Source organism: Perognathus longimembris, chromosome 8, assembly GCF_023159225.1.
Source record: "Perognathus longimembris pacificus isolate PPM17 chromosome 8, ASM2315922v1, whole genome shotgun sequence".
Taxonomy (NCBI): domain Eukaryota; kingdom Metazoa; phylum Chordata; class Mammalia; order Rodentia; family Heteromyidae; genus Perognathus; species Perognathus longimembris.
The window spans coordinates 19,026,448-19,045,702 of NC_063168.1; the positions used below are offsets into that span (position 1 = coordinate 19,026,448).

The 19,255-nt window shown below is 49.7% G+C and overlaps 2 protein-coding genes across 6 annotated transcripts in view; both read left to right on the plus strand.

Annotated features, from left to right (window-relative positions):
* Ehbp1 (EH domain binding protein 1) overlaps positions 1 to 8,690 on the plus strand; it is a 270,123-nt gene extending 261,433 nt beyond the window's left edge. For all 5 annotated transcript variants that reach the window (XM_048352600.1, XM_048352599.1, XM_048352602.1 and 2 more), the window contains 3 exons: positions 988 to 1,061; positions 7,294 to 7,408; positions 7,630 to 8,690. In XM_048352600.1, coding sequence (XP_048208557.1) covers positions 988 to 1,061; positions 7,294 to 7,408; positions 7,630 to 7,720 — 280 coding nt within the window. In that variant the 3' untranslated portion in view covers positions 7,721 to 8,690. The remainder of the gene's footprint in view (positions 1 to 987; positions 1,062 to 7,293; positions 7,409 to 7,629) is intronic.
* Positions 8,691 to 13,511: 4,821 nt separating this feature from the next.
* On the plus strand, positions 13,512 to 18,396 carry Otx1 (orthodenticle homeobox 1). The gene is made up of 4 exons (XM_048353556.1): positions 13,512 to 13,525; positions 15,127 to 15,329; positions 16,230 to 16,381; positions 17,581 to 18,396. Exons 2-4 carry the CDS (start codon positions 15,233 to 15,235, stop codon positions 18,394 to 18,396), a joined length of 1,065 nt encoding a protein of 354 aa, XP_048209513.1. The 5' UTR covers positions 13,512 to 13,525; positions 15,127 to 15,232.
* Positions 18,397 to 19,255: the final 859 nt, after the last annotated feature.

Here is a 19,255-nt window from a genome sequence, read left to right on the forward strand (position 1 = left end):
ACTCAAAATTATACCAATAAATCTTAGGCTTGTGTTGTTACTGCCTTTTTTAGGGTTTCATATTTATTAAGCTTAATTGTTTCTTAGAGATTATAGAATGCTTTATGTTTTTTTAAATAGCAAATCATTTTTATCCAAACAGTTGGATAACTAGAGGGATAGACACTGGAAAAAAAAAGTGTTCATGACACAGAAAGTCAAGAAATAGGAACAGTGTTTGTGTAATAAAGTTCTTTATAAGGACAAAAAAATGCATGTATCGTGTGTCAGTAATATTGATCTACACTGTAGGATAAGAAATTAATTGAAGTGATCTTTTTGATGATTGTAAGTATTAAAGTGGCGACTAGGTCATAGGCAAACATTCTTAGTCTTTAGTTTTAACTTCAGGGAAAGACCTAATGGTTGTTCCTTTCTGTTTACTAGCAGTGTTCTTATAGTATGCCATCTAGTGTGGGAAATGGCAAGCTTACTATGTTTTATTTTGGTGGAAGAAACTCGTAATTTTGTAACTTCAGCCTTACAAAAAAATTTAGTGAAAGAGAGCTGTTAGGAGACACAAAACTTGTCCAGAACTTTTTATTTGTTTCTGAGTTAAATTTTCACTGGCAGTACTTTTGTGGTTCTTATATTCTTTTTCACATGGGGTCGTGAATTTTTAATAAGTATTTATGGTGAACTATGAAAAATGTTTTAGAAAATGGCCTTTTACCTGGCATTTAATACAAGTAGCACTGAAGAACAGAACTATTAATCCTCAGATTAAAATATACTTTGTGCCATTCAGAATTGAGGGAAGAATATAAGAGCACTAGTTAAATATTCAACTGAGGAAGGTTTTGAGTTTGTATATCATTTGTTTGGAGTGGCTTAAAGTTAAAGAGAAAAGTCAGTTATGAGCCCTAAAATCAATGTAACCTAAAGGTTCTTTTAAGTGTTTAATGATTTAGTAATTAGCATATTGATGAACTTTTGCAACTTGCCTAGGGAAAAAGAACATGATTTAGAACGAAGGTACGAGCTGCTGAACCGGGAGCTGCGGGCAATGCTAGCCATTGAAGGTAAGAAGTGCAGTGGTGAGGAGAGGTATGTGAGTATCTGTTCTCAGTGAGGTTTACAGTGTTACACACATCTGCTTTTTACCAACCTCTGGTCCTCGAGGTTATCTACAGGAATTACAAATAAGTATATAGGAGATAGAAAGCCGTATCAAAAACCCAAGGACCTAATTTGCTACTATTTACAAAATTATCTTAACTTTTGATTCAGCGAGAGTAAATTTGCATAAAGTAAACAACATAAAGATTTAAATGATTTGGTTACATTTTACTTATCTGCAACTTAAAGTTATTTCCACGTGGGGAGGTTTAAGTAAAATGTTCATTTTGAGTTTGCATCTTTACACTCTGAATTTTATCCTAATATTTAATTGTTGTCAACGTTGATATATGTTGCTGTCCAGACTACTGTAGCTTTTCACACTCAAACTTCTTTTAAATGAATATGTAGACAAAGATGAGTATGAGGGGAAAAAATGAAATGCTTTGACACTTTATAATTCACACAAGTGAATTGTATAGAAATGTCATGCATGTTGTATAATATCAATAAACATCAGTTGACATAATTATATATAATTTTTTTAAAGAAAGTCCTAGGTGTTATATAATACTCTTTATATTTCTTACTTGAAAATATCTTGTAGTTCAAAGAGTTCTGCCTAAAAGCTAATCCTTTAGACTCTGTAAAATGGATCTTTTGTCTAATCAATGCAAATTGATTTTCCTATTCTATATTGACCTCTTAACCCATTGACTGTCCATGGTAATTTCATTCTTCACCTGATAAGATACCTGATCCATAATAAGTCGATTCTAATTAGTTCCGAAACTAGAAATCTTAGTTTGTAAAAGAAAGCCAAGTGAAGTATTATGTTCTTAAAATATTTTAATATACTATTGCTATCAAATATAATGTGTCCCATTTATCCTATATATATATAATTTCCCCTATTTATGTTGCAGTTTTCATTTTAATTACTTTTATATCCGTAATCTCATCTGATAAATACCACTGATAACATTAGTATATCTACCTTTAGAAACTTGATTTATTTTATTTTAAAAGGCGTTAGCCTGTTTCCTTCAAATGGCTGAGTGTTTGTCAGAATGATTTAAGAAATTTTGTGAAACTTGACATTGAAGTGAAATGTACAAGTACATAGGTTCCCCCCCACCCCCGGATATAACGTTTGTGGTCATAATATAATGTTTAGGCAAGTGAAGCATGAAAAATATATGCTGAAAATATTATCTATATGCACATATGTGGTATAATATAATGCATGTATTTAGTATGAAAAATAGCTCATTAAACAGTATATTCTTAATAAATTCATTGTACATTGCTCTCAAAATTAGGTATTCTCTTAAAAAATTTACCCCTCTTCTCCTGTGTATAGAAAAATAGTCATTAAAATTCAGCCTGATGCAGTATAGCTGCTTTTTGCATGTTATAATCTCCCCACACCAGTATCATTATTACCAAATACATCATAAGAGGAAGGCCTCACCCATGTAAAAGATACTAGTTTTACTGGCCATCCTATCCCTGCATAGAAATTTACAATCTTAAATAAGCTACCATTTTAAGTAATATACCATTTTGAAATAATGCATGACATTTGTATACATAGAGGTGTAATAGTCATATTTTAAAACACTTTCATTGTGGTCATTAATCTTTTTCATTAATGTTTTCTCCTCCACACTCCTCCCTTCCCCTCCCCCTCTCTCTTCCCATTCCCTTTCTACTTCCTTTTTCTCCCTCTGTCTTCCTCTTCCTCTCCCTCCTTCTCCTTCATTTTAAATTACATTGTCCTTTGTGTGACAGTGCCTCCAGTCTTATGGCCAGTTTTCATTTAGGGAAAGGGGGGCTTGAAGAAACACAACAGCCTGTTGATTACAAAGAAAGATACTATCTTCAAAAGAGGCTGGTCCTACTGGCTTGGGCCGGACATAGGCAAAGCTATCCTAGAGAGATGCTAAGCATTGTGAAGTTCAGCTCTGTGAACATAGTGTCCTTTAAGCTAACCTTGGAATGGACGCACAGACTTAAAACACCACAGAAAAACACATGAATAGTCAATACTAGTTGATTTTGTTTTGCTTTCCTTTGTTTTAAAGTTCATTCCTCTTTTCTAGTCTCTTCTGCTTGGTAGTTGAAAAGACTCAGTAATAAACTAAAATCTTGTAAAGTAAATCTGCTGCTAAAATATTGATCAGGAGAAAAGCATCGAGTATTATAGCCATAGCACACCGAAAGAAATATTAACAGCTTGGTCTGAGAGCAAAAATATTAAATATTCAATATATCCATTCTTCTGAGAATCCATAATCACTTTGGCCCCGTTTTTCCCCTTTTTTCCTAAGGTGCATTCATAGCAGGAGTTTCACTCTACTGAGCTAAGTTGTAAGATCCCTCAAGCTAACAAACATCTTTTAGATACTTTTCCTATAGTTTTGTTGTTGTTGTTGTTGCTGCAGATTACTTAATGCTCCCTCAGAAAAGATAAATTCATTTCTGCACACATTGGGGTGGGCTTTTAGAAAGTGGTATGTTCATTTTCTGCACAAGAAATGGATCTTCTCTGGGATTTTGTACATCTTGATTTATTCTTGGCTTAGAGTTTGAAGTGGGTGCTCTTCTAAAGGGATTTATGCATAGGTTCACTATTTTTGTAGTTATGGTTTATATGATAAGCTTTTTATATTTAAAATCAATATGTAATCCTGTGGAGGAGCTTATCCCCTAAAACCCCATTTGTAAATCTATTTTAGCTTTGTTACACAGCACAGCCACAGTCTTCCATAGATTGATTAGGTACAGCAGTAGAATCCTATCAAATGGCCTGTTCTGATGATGATGCAAACTCTTTCAGGATTGCTAGTTGACTGGAACTAAAGATAAGACTTGACTGCAATCCCCCAATGTGCTCTTTACAAAACTAGTGTTAATTTTCATCAAAGTGCTAGGCTTACGTATGGTGGCAAGGTTGAAGGTTTACTACAAGAACTTCAGGTCTTTTCTATTACAGTGTTTATGGGTATTTCTCTTGCCTTTTTCCCCCCAAGGTAATTACCAACTTCAGCAAATAAACTGACTCATGGAATGAATAATTTTCCCTACATATAAAAAACTATTTAAAATTAACCAAACAGCTCAGTGAAGATGGACATAAACAGAATCTCTTTATTTCAACACTTTGGCTCAAATGCAGCATCAAAACTTAATCCTATTTGTTGTGAGAGGATATAGCTTTTGTAGTGAAAGTACACTGGAATCTTTAAGTTAATCACAGCCCACACTAGGCTGTCCAAGCCAGTCATCTAGCTAGCTGTGACTGGTGTGATAAGTGACTAATCCTTTCTTAAAACACATAACAAGTAACATGTAAACTTACACGCAGACTTTTAAAACATGGCACGTATATAGGTAAAGGCATTTTAAAAGCAATTTTTTCCAAAGGAGATTTTAAAATTTTAGACTTAAACACAGGTGCAAATCTTCATCAATTTTCAATGTAATAATTTTTAGTAATCAAAATCGTCTACTTAATTTCTCAAATTAGCATTCAGATATACTTAATAGGAATGGATAAATAGGTGAGAGGGTATTGGTACATATACATATGGTCTTGCTATGAGAAGCCAAATATAAAAGTATAGTTTTGCTCATGTAAAATCTATTCACACAGATATTTGCTCGGCAACAGACTATTTTTATAACATTAATGTAGTAATGAGAGAGCTAATAGGAAAAAACCAATAAATTTATGCTAGAATATTGTAATTCTGTTAGCAGTTCAATGAGACCTAAATGTCTTTAGTTTTTAAATGTTCCTTTTCTGGTTATGAGAATGTCCTTATCAAGATAGGAAAAAGTTGAGACTCTTAAAAAATTATTTAATACCTCAAGTTAAAAATGTTTCTTTCTTCACTTATTTATATTGTCAAAATCCTAATTTTTCCAATGTTAAAAAAATCCTGATATTTTAAAATTACTCATTAAGGCCTCGAAAGCAACTGGTCGGGTTTAGAGGAATAGTTCAATTAAAAAAATTATGTATCCCATGTTCAACTTTATTTTTGGTTTAAATATTTCTATTTATATTTTTGGGGTGTGGTGAAGAGAATTTATTTTCTACTCAGAAAGTCATCAAGTGTTTTGGAAGCTAAAAGTATACATGTAAGCTTATAATCAGAATGATTCCTCCAGATTGAATTCTGAGTAATATTAATCAAAGCTAGTAATTTAAATAATTATAAATTTTATTTGCCATTTTTATTAACTCAGCAGGGCTTTTTGTTTCCTGAATTAGTATTTCTAGATCCATTACCTGAAATTAGGCTCAATGAGCTTAAAGATCTTCCCAACCTGGAGAAATCTATTAATTTACTTTCTCTGTAGAATATGACTGATTTAAGAACAAGAACCAGATTATTAAATTTTCAGCATTCTTGTTCTTAGTTGCACTTAAAACCAGGGTAAAATTATGATAGATTTGGCTTCTCTTCTCTTTTGCTTTTTGCTTTTATCAGAAAAATACTGTCTATAGTTTATTCCTCTCCATGCTATGGAACATTTAATTTTTAATAAGACATAATAATCAGTGATTTAACATTTATTTTTGTGATGTCCTGTATTAAATGTAGATAATTAACATGGATGTTTCATATATATGTATTTATGTGTTTGAGTTTATAATAAAGGAACAGTGATAAAACTGAATAAGCTATTTTAGCTTCTTAGAGTTACTCTAATCTTTACTGCATGTTGATGCATCTAATTTTTAATTTGTAAATACAAGATAGAATTCCCTCTAGCACCATTTGCTTTCATAAAGCTGCTGAGCAGTTTGCTGTCTTGAATAAATTTTGCTTTGGAGAGAGTAGGGAGGCGATTTGAACCGGCACATTCTTGTGTGGTTTGTGAAGATTCACATGGTAACCAGCGGTGTGCATTGTTAGGTTTATCTGAATAAGCACCAGCCATGTGAGTTTTAACATGATTGCCCTGGGCAATGGAGAGAGAAGAGAAACCCGAAAGGATTGCACTCCTCTGTTTTTTTGGAAACTGCATTTGCTCTGTGGGGGAAGGGACTGTAAGAGTCAGTGCCCAGGGTGTTTGGGGTTTTCTTTCTTTTTTTTTTTTAAACTGGTGTCCTGTTTCCCTCTTGGTCCTCATTTGTTCTGCTATCTGCCTCATCAGCTACTTCTTCTTTTCATTGTTTACCTTCCTAATGAGGGAGGCGGGGTAGACTGAGGGTTGATTGACAGCTACAAGCCCTTACAGTCTGGCCAGAGAGCAGTTGGCTTTGGTTTCAAAAGTGTTTTAAATGTTCGATTTGGTCCTGTTTTTATTAAAGAAAACTGCTGCTCATCTTAAGGAAAATTTCAAAGTAGCAAAGACTAGGAAATATATTATTGGGACCAAAACCTTCACAAAATGACCCTCACCCATTAAAGAGCCTTGCCTATTGGATTTTCCAACCTTTAGCAAGGAGTTTCAAAGAAATATGCAATTTTTTCTTTTGCAAAAGTGCTTTGATTTGAAACCACCCAGCAAACGTCTCCAAATAAAAACTGGCTGTGATGCGATTGAGAGCTGCAGTGTAATATTGCAGAGCAAATTTATTTTTTACTTCAAAGAAAAATGCTAATTAGCCGATTCACTACTTTTAAAGTTATTGTGAAGCATATGGCGCCCAGTGTGAGATACATCCAACTGCTAAAATAGAGCGAAGAGGAAATTAGTGAAGAATGGGCTGTTTGGGGTGAGAGTGGGGGTGGGGGAGGAGAAGAGGTTCTTAAGCAGATTCTCGGGCCTTTTCAGAATGATTTTTATCTCCCACCACTGTTTCCCGCCTCCTCGTTTACCCACTCACCCACCCCAACCCCAGGGCCAACCTCTCCGGGCCTCCACTTCCCCTCCCCCACTTGGCCAGGATTCAGGTGTGCACCTCCGACCGGCCACCCGCTCACACCTGGTCTCCAGTCGGTTCCCACCCTCTCTCGCCAGTCTCCATCTGTGGGACATATTTCGAAAGTATGGTTTTAGGGGAAAACCCTCACGATAACTGCCAAACTCCCCAGAAACACTAGCTAGTGGAGCTATTAACTGGGTTAAATGGGAGCTGTAAGGGAACTGGAAAAGGCAGGAAGGGGAGGGCAGGGCGGGGAGCTGGTATGCAGGCAGACCTTTCTCCAGTTAACTAGCTCCCCTCTCCTATAGACTGGCAGAAGACTGAGGCCCAGAAGCGACGCGAGCAGCTCCTGCTGGATGAGCTGGTGACTCTGGTGAACAAGCGAGATGCCCTTGTGAGAGACCTGGATGCACAGGAGAAGCAGTGAGTAGGCCTTGGGCCTTGGCTGCAGGCAGAGCCACTTGCCGAAGGGGTCCCCTGGAGAAGTTTACCCAAAGTTCAGTTTAGAGGTCTCGGGAGGCCCCGAGCCCCGAATTCCTCCAGGAGATCCCAGTATAGAATTGAGGAGGGAGGTGTTGTGCTGCTCTGCTCTGCTCTGCTCTCCATGAAGAAAATAATTTTGTTCTTGTTTGTGTGACATCCAGGGCGGAAGAAGAAGATGAGCATTTGGAGCGAACTCTGGAACAAAACAAAGGCAAGATGGCCAAGAAAGAGGAGAAATGTGTTCTTCAGTAGCCATCAGACCAGCATCTCTCCCAGCATTTTAGTCTTGGGCCCCCAGACCAGCAACAGACTGGTTGTTTCAAAAGTTAACATTACATTTGGCCGGATTATACTTCTGTACCATCATCACCACTTTTACCCCTTTCCAGATAATATACAGAACTCCAAACATAGCTCTGTTTAAGGATTTTTTTTTTCTTCTGTGAGTGAATATTTTCTTTTGGAATCATGTGAGATAGATTTGCACAGACACTTTGTGAGTAATTGATGTTGGAGGTGTTCAAGAAACTGTTCAAAAAGAAAACACTTCCCGCATTATTTCCCCTCATTGTTTGATAGGAGGAAAATTTGAGACATTTCTGGTGGTGGTGGTGGTGGTGGTGGTGGTGGTAATAGCATAATGACCGTGTAGGGGGGAGGGAGGCAAGGCAGGATAAGAAAAATGCCACGATTTTTCCATTCCTGCCATCCGTAACATTTACTCTGTTACCTAAATTTCATAGTTAGATCATATTCAATCTACTTATTAAACTATGTTTATTTACCAGTGAGGTTTTCTGCAATTGTTTTGCATTTCATTATAGGGATAATGGAATTCCTCTGCTTTCCTCCAAAGATGGCCCTTTAAAAGGTAGCCTGAGACAAACCCTGGTATGTGCAGGTGATGAGAGGAATTGACATGAAGCAGTTTACAAAGACAGTTTTATCATGGAATAATCTGCCATCTTTTTCTCTGGATACTATTTATTACATCTTGCTTCGTTCTTACATTTTGTTGTGTCTCAACATTGGCTCAAGAATGCTGTTAATATTTATTCTGTATTGATAAAAGTATGTCTTGCCACTACAAGTAAATCTTTCCAGTTAATATTTTCTTTTCTAGCATAGCACTGTCTTTTTTGTGAAAATGGTTATCTGTTTATTTATTACAATACTGAGTCATATATAAATTTTCAATAAAAGCAGAAACTTTCTTACCTTATACTGTTGTTATGTTTCTTGCACTAGACTGGAAGTTTGTGTATCCATAATTCTTTACATGTGGAAAATGATCCTCTGGGCAGGATACTGCATGGTATTCAGAACTGGATAAGTGTATACATCCCAGAGGAGCCCTGCTGACACATGAATGCAAATTGAAAAGTAATTAGTCATATTCTTAAGGAGTATAAACGATCTTCTTGTTTGGAAAGGGTCATTTCAGATATTTGAAGAAAAAAATGTGATTCCACGCCACTTGGAAAAAAAAAAAGACGAATAGGATGAGTTTTCCACATGACTTTGAATAGTTCCCGTCTTGTAGTTGTATCAGGAAGAACTGTGTCTTCTGCTAAGCAGCAAAGCTGTGGGTGCGGAGGTGAAAAGAAGGGGGTTATTGCTGGGGAAAGTGGACGGCAGGGAGGAGAGTGCCATGTGCCCCTGTGTGCACGAGAGAAATGAAAGAGAACTTCCCACAAGAATTGCTAGGCTATGGGGGAAGCAAACTGGCTTTTCTATAGTAGTTTACATCACTCCCCTAACCGGGTGTCCAAACAAAGAAAGCTCCTCCAACTCCTTCAACAAGTCCGGAAACTTTAGACGAAACAGTAGCATTTAGCTTTAGCCTAGGAATCTCTGTCTCCCTCCCTCTCTCAGTCTCTCAGTCTCTCTCCCTCGCTCTCTCCCTCCCTCCCCTCCCTTTTAAGTCTCCCCCTCTCAGACACACAGTTCGTCGGAAAAGTGGGCTGCCACTCCCTGTTCAAAATAAAAAAACTTGCCATGGTAAGGGGACCTTTCTGACAAGAATTGTAAGTTGCTAGAAAGTTACTGGAACTAAATGAAACAGGGTATCCCCCCCCCCCTTTATTGGAGCGAGCTGTTGCTCCCGAGGGCGGACGCGGACCTCTCACCCCGGGTAACCCGGCGGCGGGAGCCCGGCCGCCCCAGCTGCCCGGGGCTCGGGCGGCCAGCCGCACCCACCCTGTCCACGCCGCCGCGGAGAAACCCCGTCCGCTGGGCCTCCAGGAAATGCGGCTTTTCCCTGCCCTCCAGCAGCCCCAGATCTGCCCAGCGATAACCCGCCTCTAGCCTCAGCTTTGCGGGGGTGTTCGAGGGCCGCTGCGGGGCCCTGTCCGGGCCCCTCCTGCTCCGCCGGCAGCCTCGCGGCGCAGCGGCGTGGCTGCTCCGCGGCGCCCGGACGCCCCTCAGCGGCGGCGGGGCGCGGCCCCTGGGGACTGCGATGCGGGGTCTGCGCGCCGCGGCGACCGCTCCGGCCCCGCACTTCGCTGCGTGGTGCCCGCCCAGGAGTGGGACGTGAACCCTGCGAACCGAAGAGCCCAAATCCTGAACCTCCGCGCTAGGGGATCCCACACTCTCAGGGGCTGGGGGTTGCAGAGGACGCTGGGGCGGTGGCAGCGAGCGGGACTGGGCACCGCCTGCCCGGCCGGAGAAGAACTTTCGTCCCCCGCCCGGAACCTTTGGCCTGGATTCCAAATCCCACCTCCCCCGGGCCAAGTGTCCTCGAGAGTCTGACCAGGCCTTCGAGGTCGCCAGATGCGAGGTGCGGGTCTCCTCCAGGCCCAGGTGTGTCTCCCCTCCCGGCCCGGGGCCAGGACTCGCCTGCCTTCCCCTCCTCCCGCGCGGTGCCCCCTCTCCGCCCCGCGCCGGGCCCGCGGGCCGCTGGAGCCGCCAGGGCTGCTGGCCCGGCCTCCCCCACCTGGACATTTGCCTAGCGTCGGCGGACTCGATCCTCGGCACCGCATCCAAGAAACTTTGAGCTCACTCGCCACGCTCTCCCCTCTCCCCTTTCTTTTCTTAATCCCGGGGCTTTGAGAACTAAACACTAAGAAAATACGCCCGCAATTTGGGATTAGATAAATATTCTGGTTGGGGGGGAGGAAATCCGTGCTACTGGAGACCTCGCGCCTTCCGGAGACCCGCGGCAGCATCTGGAGCCGGGCGCGCCGGACTCCCGCGCGGCGGCGGCGGCGGCGGCGGCGGGGCCTTGGGGACGGCGCGGCCACATTCCGGCGCGCACGGCCGCCCCGCCTCGCCACGCGGGACCTAAGCTTGGCTTCCACCGCGGCCAGCGAAACCGCTCAGGCCAGGCGGGAGGACGGGAGGCTGTGGGGCGAGGCCGGGACGCTGGCCCCCAAGGGCCAAACCCAGCCCTCAGCGTGCGCGGGCCGGGACGCTGGCAGCGCCCACTACAGACTCGGCCGCCGCCAGCCAGCACCCCAGGATGTCTGCATTCGCTTCCCAGCCAAACTTGGGCGACCCCACCCGCACCTTTTCCAGGACAACTGTGGGCGGGAGTGTATTTCGTTGGAGCCGCAGCGCGACCTCCGAGGCTCCCAGCCCCGGCACTGGCCGGAGGCCCGGCACACTTCTCCTGGCCGGGGCCTGCGAAAGCCTAAGGTGTGTCCCGCCCGGGCGGCGCCGGGCTCCGCGAACTTCTCCTGAACGCCCCCCCCCATCTTTCCCTTTCCTCTCGTTCTTTTATTCTGCTTTCTCTTTCTCTCCCTTTTGTGAATGGGCCGCGGTGTCTTTGTTCTAGAGAGAAGCTCCCGTGTCGCTGACTTTTGTGAACCAGAGAAGGATCTTGTAAAACCTCCTTTTCTCCTCCCTGTGCCCCACTCACACCCCTCCTTCCCGGCCTCTTTGATTCCATGTTCCCTCATCGTTAAAAAAAAAAAAATGTAATTTCGTTGGTCTGGCGGCCACTTTCTTTGAACATTAGCTCGCTTTCAGCTCCAACTTCAATTAGAAGGAGTTGATTTTGAGAGATCAACAAAAGAACCGACCAAAGCCTTATTAAAGGTCCTAAGAAGATCTCCCGGGTCCTTTGAGAAGCAGTTAAGGAAACAGTGTGCCCTCCATCATATTCTGTTACCGTATTTTATTCGGACTCCAAAGGAAAGTGTCGTTTGGGGGAGGGGGAAGCACTTTGATGAGCGACGGCCGCAGCCCCTTTTCACTCGGCGTCCCCCCCCCCTCCTCGCCCAGCGCCGGGTCAGCGCGGTGCCGACCCCGCGGCCCCGACGCTCCCCGCGCTCGCTGCGGCTCAAACTTTCCCGACACCTATGGGAGTGCGGGGGGGGGGGGGAGGCGATGGAAAGGATGGGGTGGGAATTCCTCGAAAGGGAGAAAAGTTGTCCCTAATATTCAGTAGGAGGTGCCATTGACCAGAATTGCCTGGCTCAGGGTTGGGCCGAAAACCTTCTTTTTTTTTTCTCCTCCTCTCCCCCACGCTTTGAAAAGTGCAACACTGGTAGACGTGTTTGGCAAGTTTGTTCCACGGAGACTGGGCTTTGCCAGTTACGGACTATCCGGGACAATCGCTTCCAGAAGGCTTCTGGAGCTTAGGGGAGAAGGAATGGAGGAACCGGATTGGAGGTGGGGGGGTCCTGTGGTTACGTTTCCCGCCGCCCCCCCCCCCGCCCCATCGTGTCTGCTAGATGGCGACGTGGAAGGAAACAAGTGTGAAAAATAAACTTTCCTACCCCAAACCTGACGATTGAGAAGTAGGGTGTACGAGTGAGGGTTAAGAGACCTGGCTTCCAACGGCTCAGGAGGAGACTTTAAGACTTGCGAAGACCCCTGGAGGGGCCGGGCACGGGTGGAGACGCCCCGGAGCCGGTGAGCGGCGGCGCGGCGCGCACTCTTCCCGGGGCGCCGAGCTGGGATCTGCGCGCCCCGAACTGCTCCCGCGCTCGGCAAAGTAGTCTGCGCCCGCCGCAGCCGCCCCCGGCGCCCGTCTGCAGGTGGAGACGCAGAGGAAGCAGACACAGGGGCCCACGGCGCCGCGAGAGGGGCCAGGGGCCCGCGCGAGGGGATCCTCCAGCCCGCCGCCCCCGAACCGTCGCGCCCACACCCTGGCTGCCGAGCTCGGTGCCGCGCGCGCGCGCGGGAGAGGGAGAGAAAGAGAGAGAGAAAGAACCGGTTATCCAGTACCTCGCCCCCTTTCTGCCACTCTCCGGGGAGCGCCGGGAGGGCGAGAGTAGGGCAGGGGGGCCCCCTAAGCAGGCCTCGGAATCCGAGGCCCCCCTCTGCAAGTGGGATCGGGCTCTCGGCTTTGCCCTTGCTCAACTCGCTCTGCGCGGAATTCGCCAGCGGAGCCCCGGAGTTAGCGCGCGGCCGGGGCGGGGCGGGGCGGGGCGGGCGGCGAGGGCGGGGTGTGGGGGCGGGGGAGGGCGGGGGCGCACGGAGGTAACCCCCGGCTCGCGCTGCCATTGCCCGGCTCCTTGTCACTCAGCCCGCGCAGGGCCCCCGATTGGCGGCCTGGCCCCGTTACGCACTCGCCTCGCGTTCACATACCCGGGGAGGGCAGTAGAAAGGTGATCAATCTTCATCAGGCTACATTTCCAATCACCTAAACAACCGAGCGAGACAAGCCACTCCGACAAGGTAAATCGCTTGATTTATTTAGTTTGCCAAACGACTCTGCAGGACTTCCCCAAGCCTCACCGCCTCCACTTAGCCCGGGGAGTGCCGCGGCAGCTGCGAGCCACCTCCCAACTCTGCCCCGGGCATCCCCCTCCTCCCCCTCGGCGGCCCCTCCGCATGCTCCCCGGCTAGGCACTGTCCTGTCCTGGAAGCGCGTGGGGCTTTGCGAACAAAGTGTTTGTGCAATAAAGTGAAACCTGGAGGCACCCGCACAACGCTACTGCAAAGAGAGAGAGAGATAAGAAGGAAGTTGGGGGAAAGAAAAGAATCCCGGGGGTCTTAGGCCGGCCGCAGGAGTCATTGCTGCGCCCCTCTGTTTTGCAGGTTGCCTGCCCGAAGGGGCACCGGGAGGGCGCGCGGTGTATGGTGAGCCGCCCCGGCAGCTGAGGGCAGGTAAGGAAAAGGCTGCGGGGCCGCGTGGGGATCGTGTTGGTTACTTGGGGCCTCCCCCTCCTCAAACCGACCCTGGCTTCCCAGGTCCTCGTCAGGTGGGCGGGGCTAGGGGGGGACCCGACTCCTTCCCAGGTGCGGGTGGGACCCCAGATTGCTGGTGCGGCCGGCCGCCCCCTCCCCCGCCTCCTCCGAAGTAACCGAGCTGGGGTGCTAAGTTTGGAGAAAGTCTGAAAACTCACCCTGCACGCTCGCAGAACTGTTGTGGCCTAAGACCTGTTTTCCTTTGGCTCAAGAGCCCCGAATGGCTTCCTTTGGCCTCTTTCTCCCCAAGCTGGGCCTACAAGGAGCCCGTGGGTCCCAGAGGACGCGAGTGGGGGGTGGGAGTTGGGATGAGGAGCTTCTGTAGCTCAGGCTGCTCTCCCCGAATTTCCTAGTCTTGGTTCCGGGCCTGCTTTACAGGATTCCCGCGAAACGGGCAGAAAGAGAAGGCCTTCCACGGCCCCAGCCCTACACCCCAGAACCCTTTCTGTACCCCTGAGAGTAGCGCCACGGGTTGAGAGCAGCTGCGGAAGCAAAGCCTCGACCTTCCAGATCCGTTCTGAGTGAGCTTGGCCGCTTGAGGCCTAGTTCTCTGGTTTGGGTCGGGTCCTGGGACCTCGGCTTCAGGTAGTACAATGGCAGGGAACGCGTGCGACCTGCTCTGCCCAGCCTTCCCCAACCCCCAAGAGCCTTCGAAGCTTTGGCCGGGTCACCCTTCATCTTCGGATGAGACTTGGTAAGGCACAGCCAGACGCGGTGGAAAGAAGGCTCCCCCTGAGCCGCGAAGAAGGAAGGTGGGCCGCATCTGTGCACCTCTGACCTCAGTATCTCAGAGCTGCCACTTCTGCAGTGGCTTCTTCGGCCTTCTCTGGCCACCTGCGAGAGGCCTGGGTCCATAACTGACTGAGGTGGAGGCCCGGTGGGACTGTGTGGGAGCCATTTCTAAAGTAGTGATGGACACAGGACGTCGGGCAGCTGGATTGGTGACTGCAGGCTCTGGCAGGAGCACAGGCCTGGAGACCTTTGAAAGAAAGATGTATCCTACGTGGGCATTGTATCTCCAAGAGCCTTAGGTAAAGGTAGCTTTCCTGTCTCACGTTGGCTCTCCGTATTATCTACCTTTTTGCCCCGCTCTTAAAAACATTTGAAACGAAACGAAACAGCCCTCCCTGATTTCGGTGGCATGGCAAGAGAACATTTGCTTGAACAATACGAAGCTAGAACTCAAAATGTTGCCTGTCCTGAGGATCTTGCACACCTGCAGGTTCGGGCTCCCACCTCCCCAGCAGCTCCCTTCTTTTTTTTTTTTTTTTTAAACCACTCCTCAGTCTTGTCTACACCGGTGGCCCAAACCAAGCTGGAAAAGAGGCCAGGAGATCCAGAAAGAAGTTTACTTTTTAAAGAAGCAATGTGTGATCTTTCAGCCACGGCCTTCAGTGGGATTGACTGCCTTGGGCAGTTTCAGAGCCTGCCTTTCCTCCCCTTCACAGGGACCAACCTGGAAGCTGAAGAAGTGGCTGTAAGCTGAGTGATGGTTTTGATGTGTCTCTTGTTTCCCTTAGGCCAGGCCTCCAGAAGAAACAGCTTGACCTTAGAGGTGGGAGCTCTGAGCTGCTCCTAGCCCCAGGCCCCCTGGATCCGTCTGGGCACCTCCATCCAGCTGTTAGCATGATGTCTTACCTCAAACAACCCCCATATGGCATGAATGGACTGGGCCTAGCTGGGCCTGCCATGGACCTCCTACACCCCTCCGTGGGCTATCCAGGTGAGCAATGGCCCTTTGACCCTGCACTAAGTCTCAAAAGATGTTTGAGTTCCCAGACTCTCAAGTTTGAGCCCTTGTTGTCTCTGAACTGGATCAGGGAGCTAGTTGCTTAGTCTCTTTACAAAGACCTGCTGCAGGCCTGGGAGTAAGAAGAGCTGGCGGCTGGTGAGGTGGCCAGGGCTTAGAGGCACAGCGCATATAGGGAGATAGCAGTACTGGCAACTTGTCTCCTATTGTGGGTTCTTCTGTGTAGAGTGTTTACCCTCAGATTCGTTTCCCTTGGGCTGCTATTGTTTTGTGGGTCTGCTTCTTTCTGCGCTCCAACCTCAAATGAGGAATCTGCACTGTCCTAGACCATGACATTAAAAGCAAAAGTTCCCTTGTTCGACCTGTGGGGTTGCACTGGAGAAGGTGGAGGGTGGTGTCTCCCTTTCCAATCAAACTGTCCTGTGGACTCGTGACCTGGGCCAATTTTTGTGCTGGCATGCAAGACGGCTTCAACTGAGTCTTGCCTTTCTTCTCTGACTCCTACTCCTTTACACCCTTTCATTTGCTCTGAAAGTGGTGGTGTTTCTGCACACCTCTTGTCCCCAGCTAGGGAGTTTGTGGGCACACAGGGAAATAGGAAGGAATGGAAGTTTGGGGGCTTTTCTTCCCTTTAAACCTGTGAGCTGCAGGGAGGGAGCTAGCTCTAGTGTCTTGGAAATGGGGATTGCTTAAGAAATACTGGCACTTTCTCCCACCTGTGGCCTTCAGGCTTGGTCCCCCAAGGGAGAGTCAGAACTAGGCCTTTGCTTTCGGTGGCCAGGTTGTAGGCCTCTAGAAAGGGCACCTGCCCAGGGTTTCTAGCGCCGTCCACGTGGCCACCGCTGACCCGAGGCGCCTCTGCCTGTCTCGCAGCCACCCCGCGGAAGCAGCGGCGGGAGCGCACCACCTTCACGCGCTCACAGCTGGACGTGCTCGAGGCGCTTTTCGCAAAGACTCGCTACCCTGACATCTTCATGCGTGAGGAGGTGGCGCTCAAGATCAACCTGCCCGAGTCCAGAGTCCAGGTGCGCGCTCCTGGTGGGGCTTCTAGGAGCCAGGCTCGGGGCGCTAGGGCCAGATTGAGGAAGGTCTGGGGAGGGGGAGAGGGCAGAAGTACAGGCCGGGCCACCCCTCTTGGACTCCCCCTAGCGCTGGGCGTCAGCCAGAGGGAGATCAAAGTTAGGACTCAGCCCTCGGATTCAGTCCTTGCCCTTTCAAGTATGGAAAGTGGTTTTAAGGATTGGGGGTCGGTGGGGGGGGGGAGGTAGGGCTCCTGAATTCCAAGTGTCCTGCGCCAGCTCCACTTGCCCCGCGCTTCTTCCGCAGCCCCAGGACTTAGAGTGTCCTGCAAGGTTTGAATTGGGTCTGTGCCCTTCCCAGGCGCGGCGTTGCTTTGCCTGCCGGAAGTCCAAGGGTAGAGCCGAGCTGGAGTGTGGGGCTCTGCCTGGGAGTGTGCCCCGGGAGTGGCGTCAGCCTCATTACACACTTTCTTTGCCCGCAGCAGTTGCCTAGTGTAAAACCTGGCTGCCGGCTTTGCTATTTCTATTTTTGAGATGAAAGCGCTCCGAAAATACAGCTTGGATTAGAACTCAGAACTCTCGGAAAGGGTCTTTTGTCTCGCCCTCTTTCCCTGGAGGCTGGAAAAAGGACCAAGAATGCAAGGCTGGCGTCTCCAGCGGAGTGGGCACTTGGGGACTGGCCATTCTATGCGCTTCCTAGCTAGACGGTCCAAAGCAACCAACAACGAAATATCACCCAGGCTTCCTTCCCAAGAAGCCCCAGCCCTGGAATAGTGCCTCGGTTTCCTCTCCAGCCTCGCTCCTTCTCCCCCCTAAGCCTTCCTCTTGCCAGGCCCCCAGTAGGAGTCGACTGAAACCCACCGGGGGGCCCCCCGACTTGGTGACTGTCCCGCCCTCCTGCGCTCTGTGCAGAGAAAACGGGGGCCTCCGAACACGGGGGGCTGTGGGAGGGCAGCCAGCAGCAGCAGTTTAGGGACCGTTGAACTCGTGGCCTGGCGGGCGCGAAAGTTGCGCGGTTGGGCGAGTGGCGCTGGGGCTGGGCGGGCGCTGGGGGAGGGAGCCGGGGCCGGCGGGCCGGGGCCGCGGAGGGGCGGGGGGACGCGATCCTGGGCGGGGTGCGGGCCCGGGGGGGGGGGCGCGGGGGAGCCTCACCCCCCGCCACTCGCCTCCCTAAACCCACTCTCCCGCCCCCGGCCGGCCTGCAGGTCTGGTTCAAGAACCGCCGCGCCAAGTGCCGCCAGCAGCAGCAGAGCGGGAACGGAACCAAGAGCCGCCCGGTGAAGAAGAAGTCGTCCCCGGTGCGGGAGAGCTCGGGCTCCGAGAGCAGCGGCCAGTTCACGCCGCCCGCCGTGTCCAGCTCGGCGTCCTCGTCCAGCTCGGCGTCCAGCGCCTCGGCCAATCCCGCGGCCGCCGCGGGCCTGGGCGGGAACCCGGCGGTGGCCGCGGCGTCGTCGCTGAGTACCCCGGCGGCTTCGTCCATCTGGAGCCCGGCCTCCATCTCGCCCGGCTCGGCGCCCGCGTCCGTGTCGGTGCCCGAGCCGCTGGCCGCGCCCAGCAACGCCTCGTGCATGCAGCGCTCGGTGGCCGCCGGCGCGGCCACGGCCGCCGCCTCGTACCCCATGTCCTACGGCCAGGGCGGCAGCTACGGCCAGGGCTACCCCGCGCCCTCCTCGTCCTACTTCGGCGGCGTGGACTGCAGCTCTTACCTAGCGCCCATGCACTCGCACCACCACCCGCACCAGCTCAGCCCCATGGCGCCCTCCTCCATGGCGGGCCACCACCACCACCACCCGCACGCGCACCACCCCTTGAGCCAGTCCTCCGGCCACCACCACCACCACCACCATCACCACCACCACCAAGGCTACGGAGGCTCGGGGCTCGCCTTCAACTCGGCCGACTGCTTGGATTACAAGGAGCCTGGCGCGGCCGCGGCCTCCTCGGCCTGGAAACTCAACTTCAACTCGCCCGACTGTCTGGACTATAAGGACCAAGCGTCATGGCGGTTCCAGGTCTTGTGAGTCCCCGCGAGTGCGAGGAAGAGGAGAAGAAACGCAACTACCTGCGCCCTCTGTGGTCCCCATCCTGTTGCTGCTGCACCGCCCGCCTTTGCCTCGGCTTCTCCCAAACTCAAGTTGCCACCGCCTCCAAACATGCTGTCCAGGGCCCGCACCGCCGCTCCCATCTTTGTGCCACCTGTTTTGTTTTGGAGGGGTGCAAACCCGCCCGCCCTTTGGATGGGGGGCGGCGGCGTTCGGCTTGGCCCCTGTGCTTTCACTGGATAGCTCTGCGCTGTCCCTCCCAACCCCCCCCCCCCGAAATCCCCCGTGAGCCTCCCAGCCGCTCTGGACAGCTCGTGTGCACTCGCAGCCTCCCAGGCTCTCCCTCTGGACCCTCTGTTTGAGCTCAACACTTTAATTTATTCCTCCTGGACCCTGGAGTCTCGAACCGGCGGGCATCTACGCATTCGCGTGCCCCCAACACTACTACAAATCCAAAACCGACCACGAAGTGTTTCTGGCCCCACAGACTGTCTTCTCTCCAGCTGCCCTCCACCCCGCTCCCCGCCCGCCTGCATGCCCGCGCTCCCCGGCGTTGCCTCCTCCCCAGTGGGGTGCGCTGGGCCAGGCCGGCGGGGGCGCTCCCCGACGCCCCCATCGCACAGCCTTGCCCCTCGCCCTGCCCTGGACTGGTTGAAGCTTCCGCCTCGCCTCGGCGGGAATGCTGTACATAGTCAGGTCCGTTCCAGGGACCACTTAAAACTTTTTAGTTGCTGTTGGTTGAACTGAGCATTATCACGTCTTAGCGCCCAAGAAACTTTAAGATATATACAGCACATATATATACATATATATAACAAGAGCAAAACTATTTTCCCTT

Excerpts from the sequence above, each read along its gene's own strand:
- Otx1 (XM_048353556.1), top strand. The coding sequence starts at position 15,233 with ATGATGTCTTACCTCAAACAACCCCCATATGGCATGAATGGACTGGGC. Across the intron at positions 15,330-16,229 it reads CCCCTCCGTGGGCTATCCAG|CCACCCCGCGGAAGCAGCGG; the intron begins GTGAGCAATGGC and ends CCTGTCTCGCAG. Across the intron at positions 16,382-17,580 it reads TGCCCGAGTCCAGAGTCCAG|GTCTGGTTCAAGAACCGCCG; the intron begins GTGCGCGCTCCT and ends GCCGGCCTGCAG.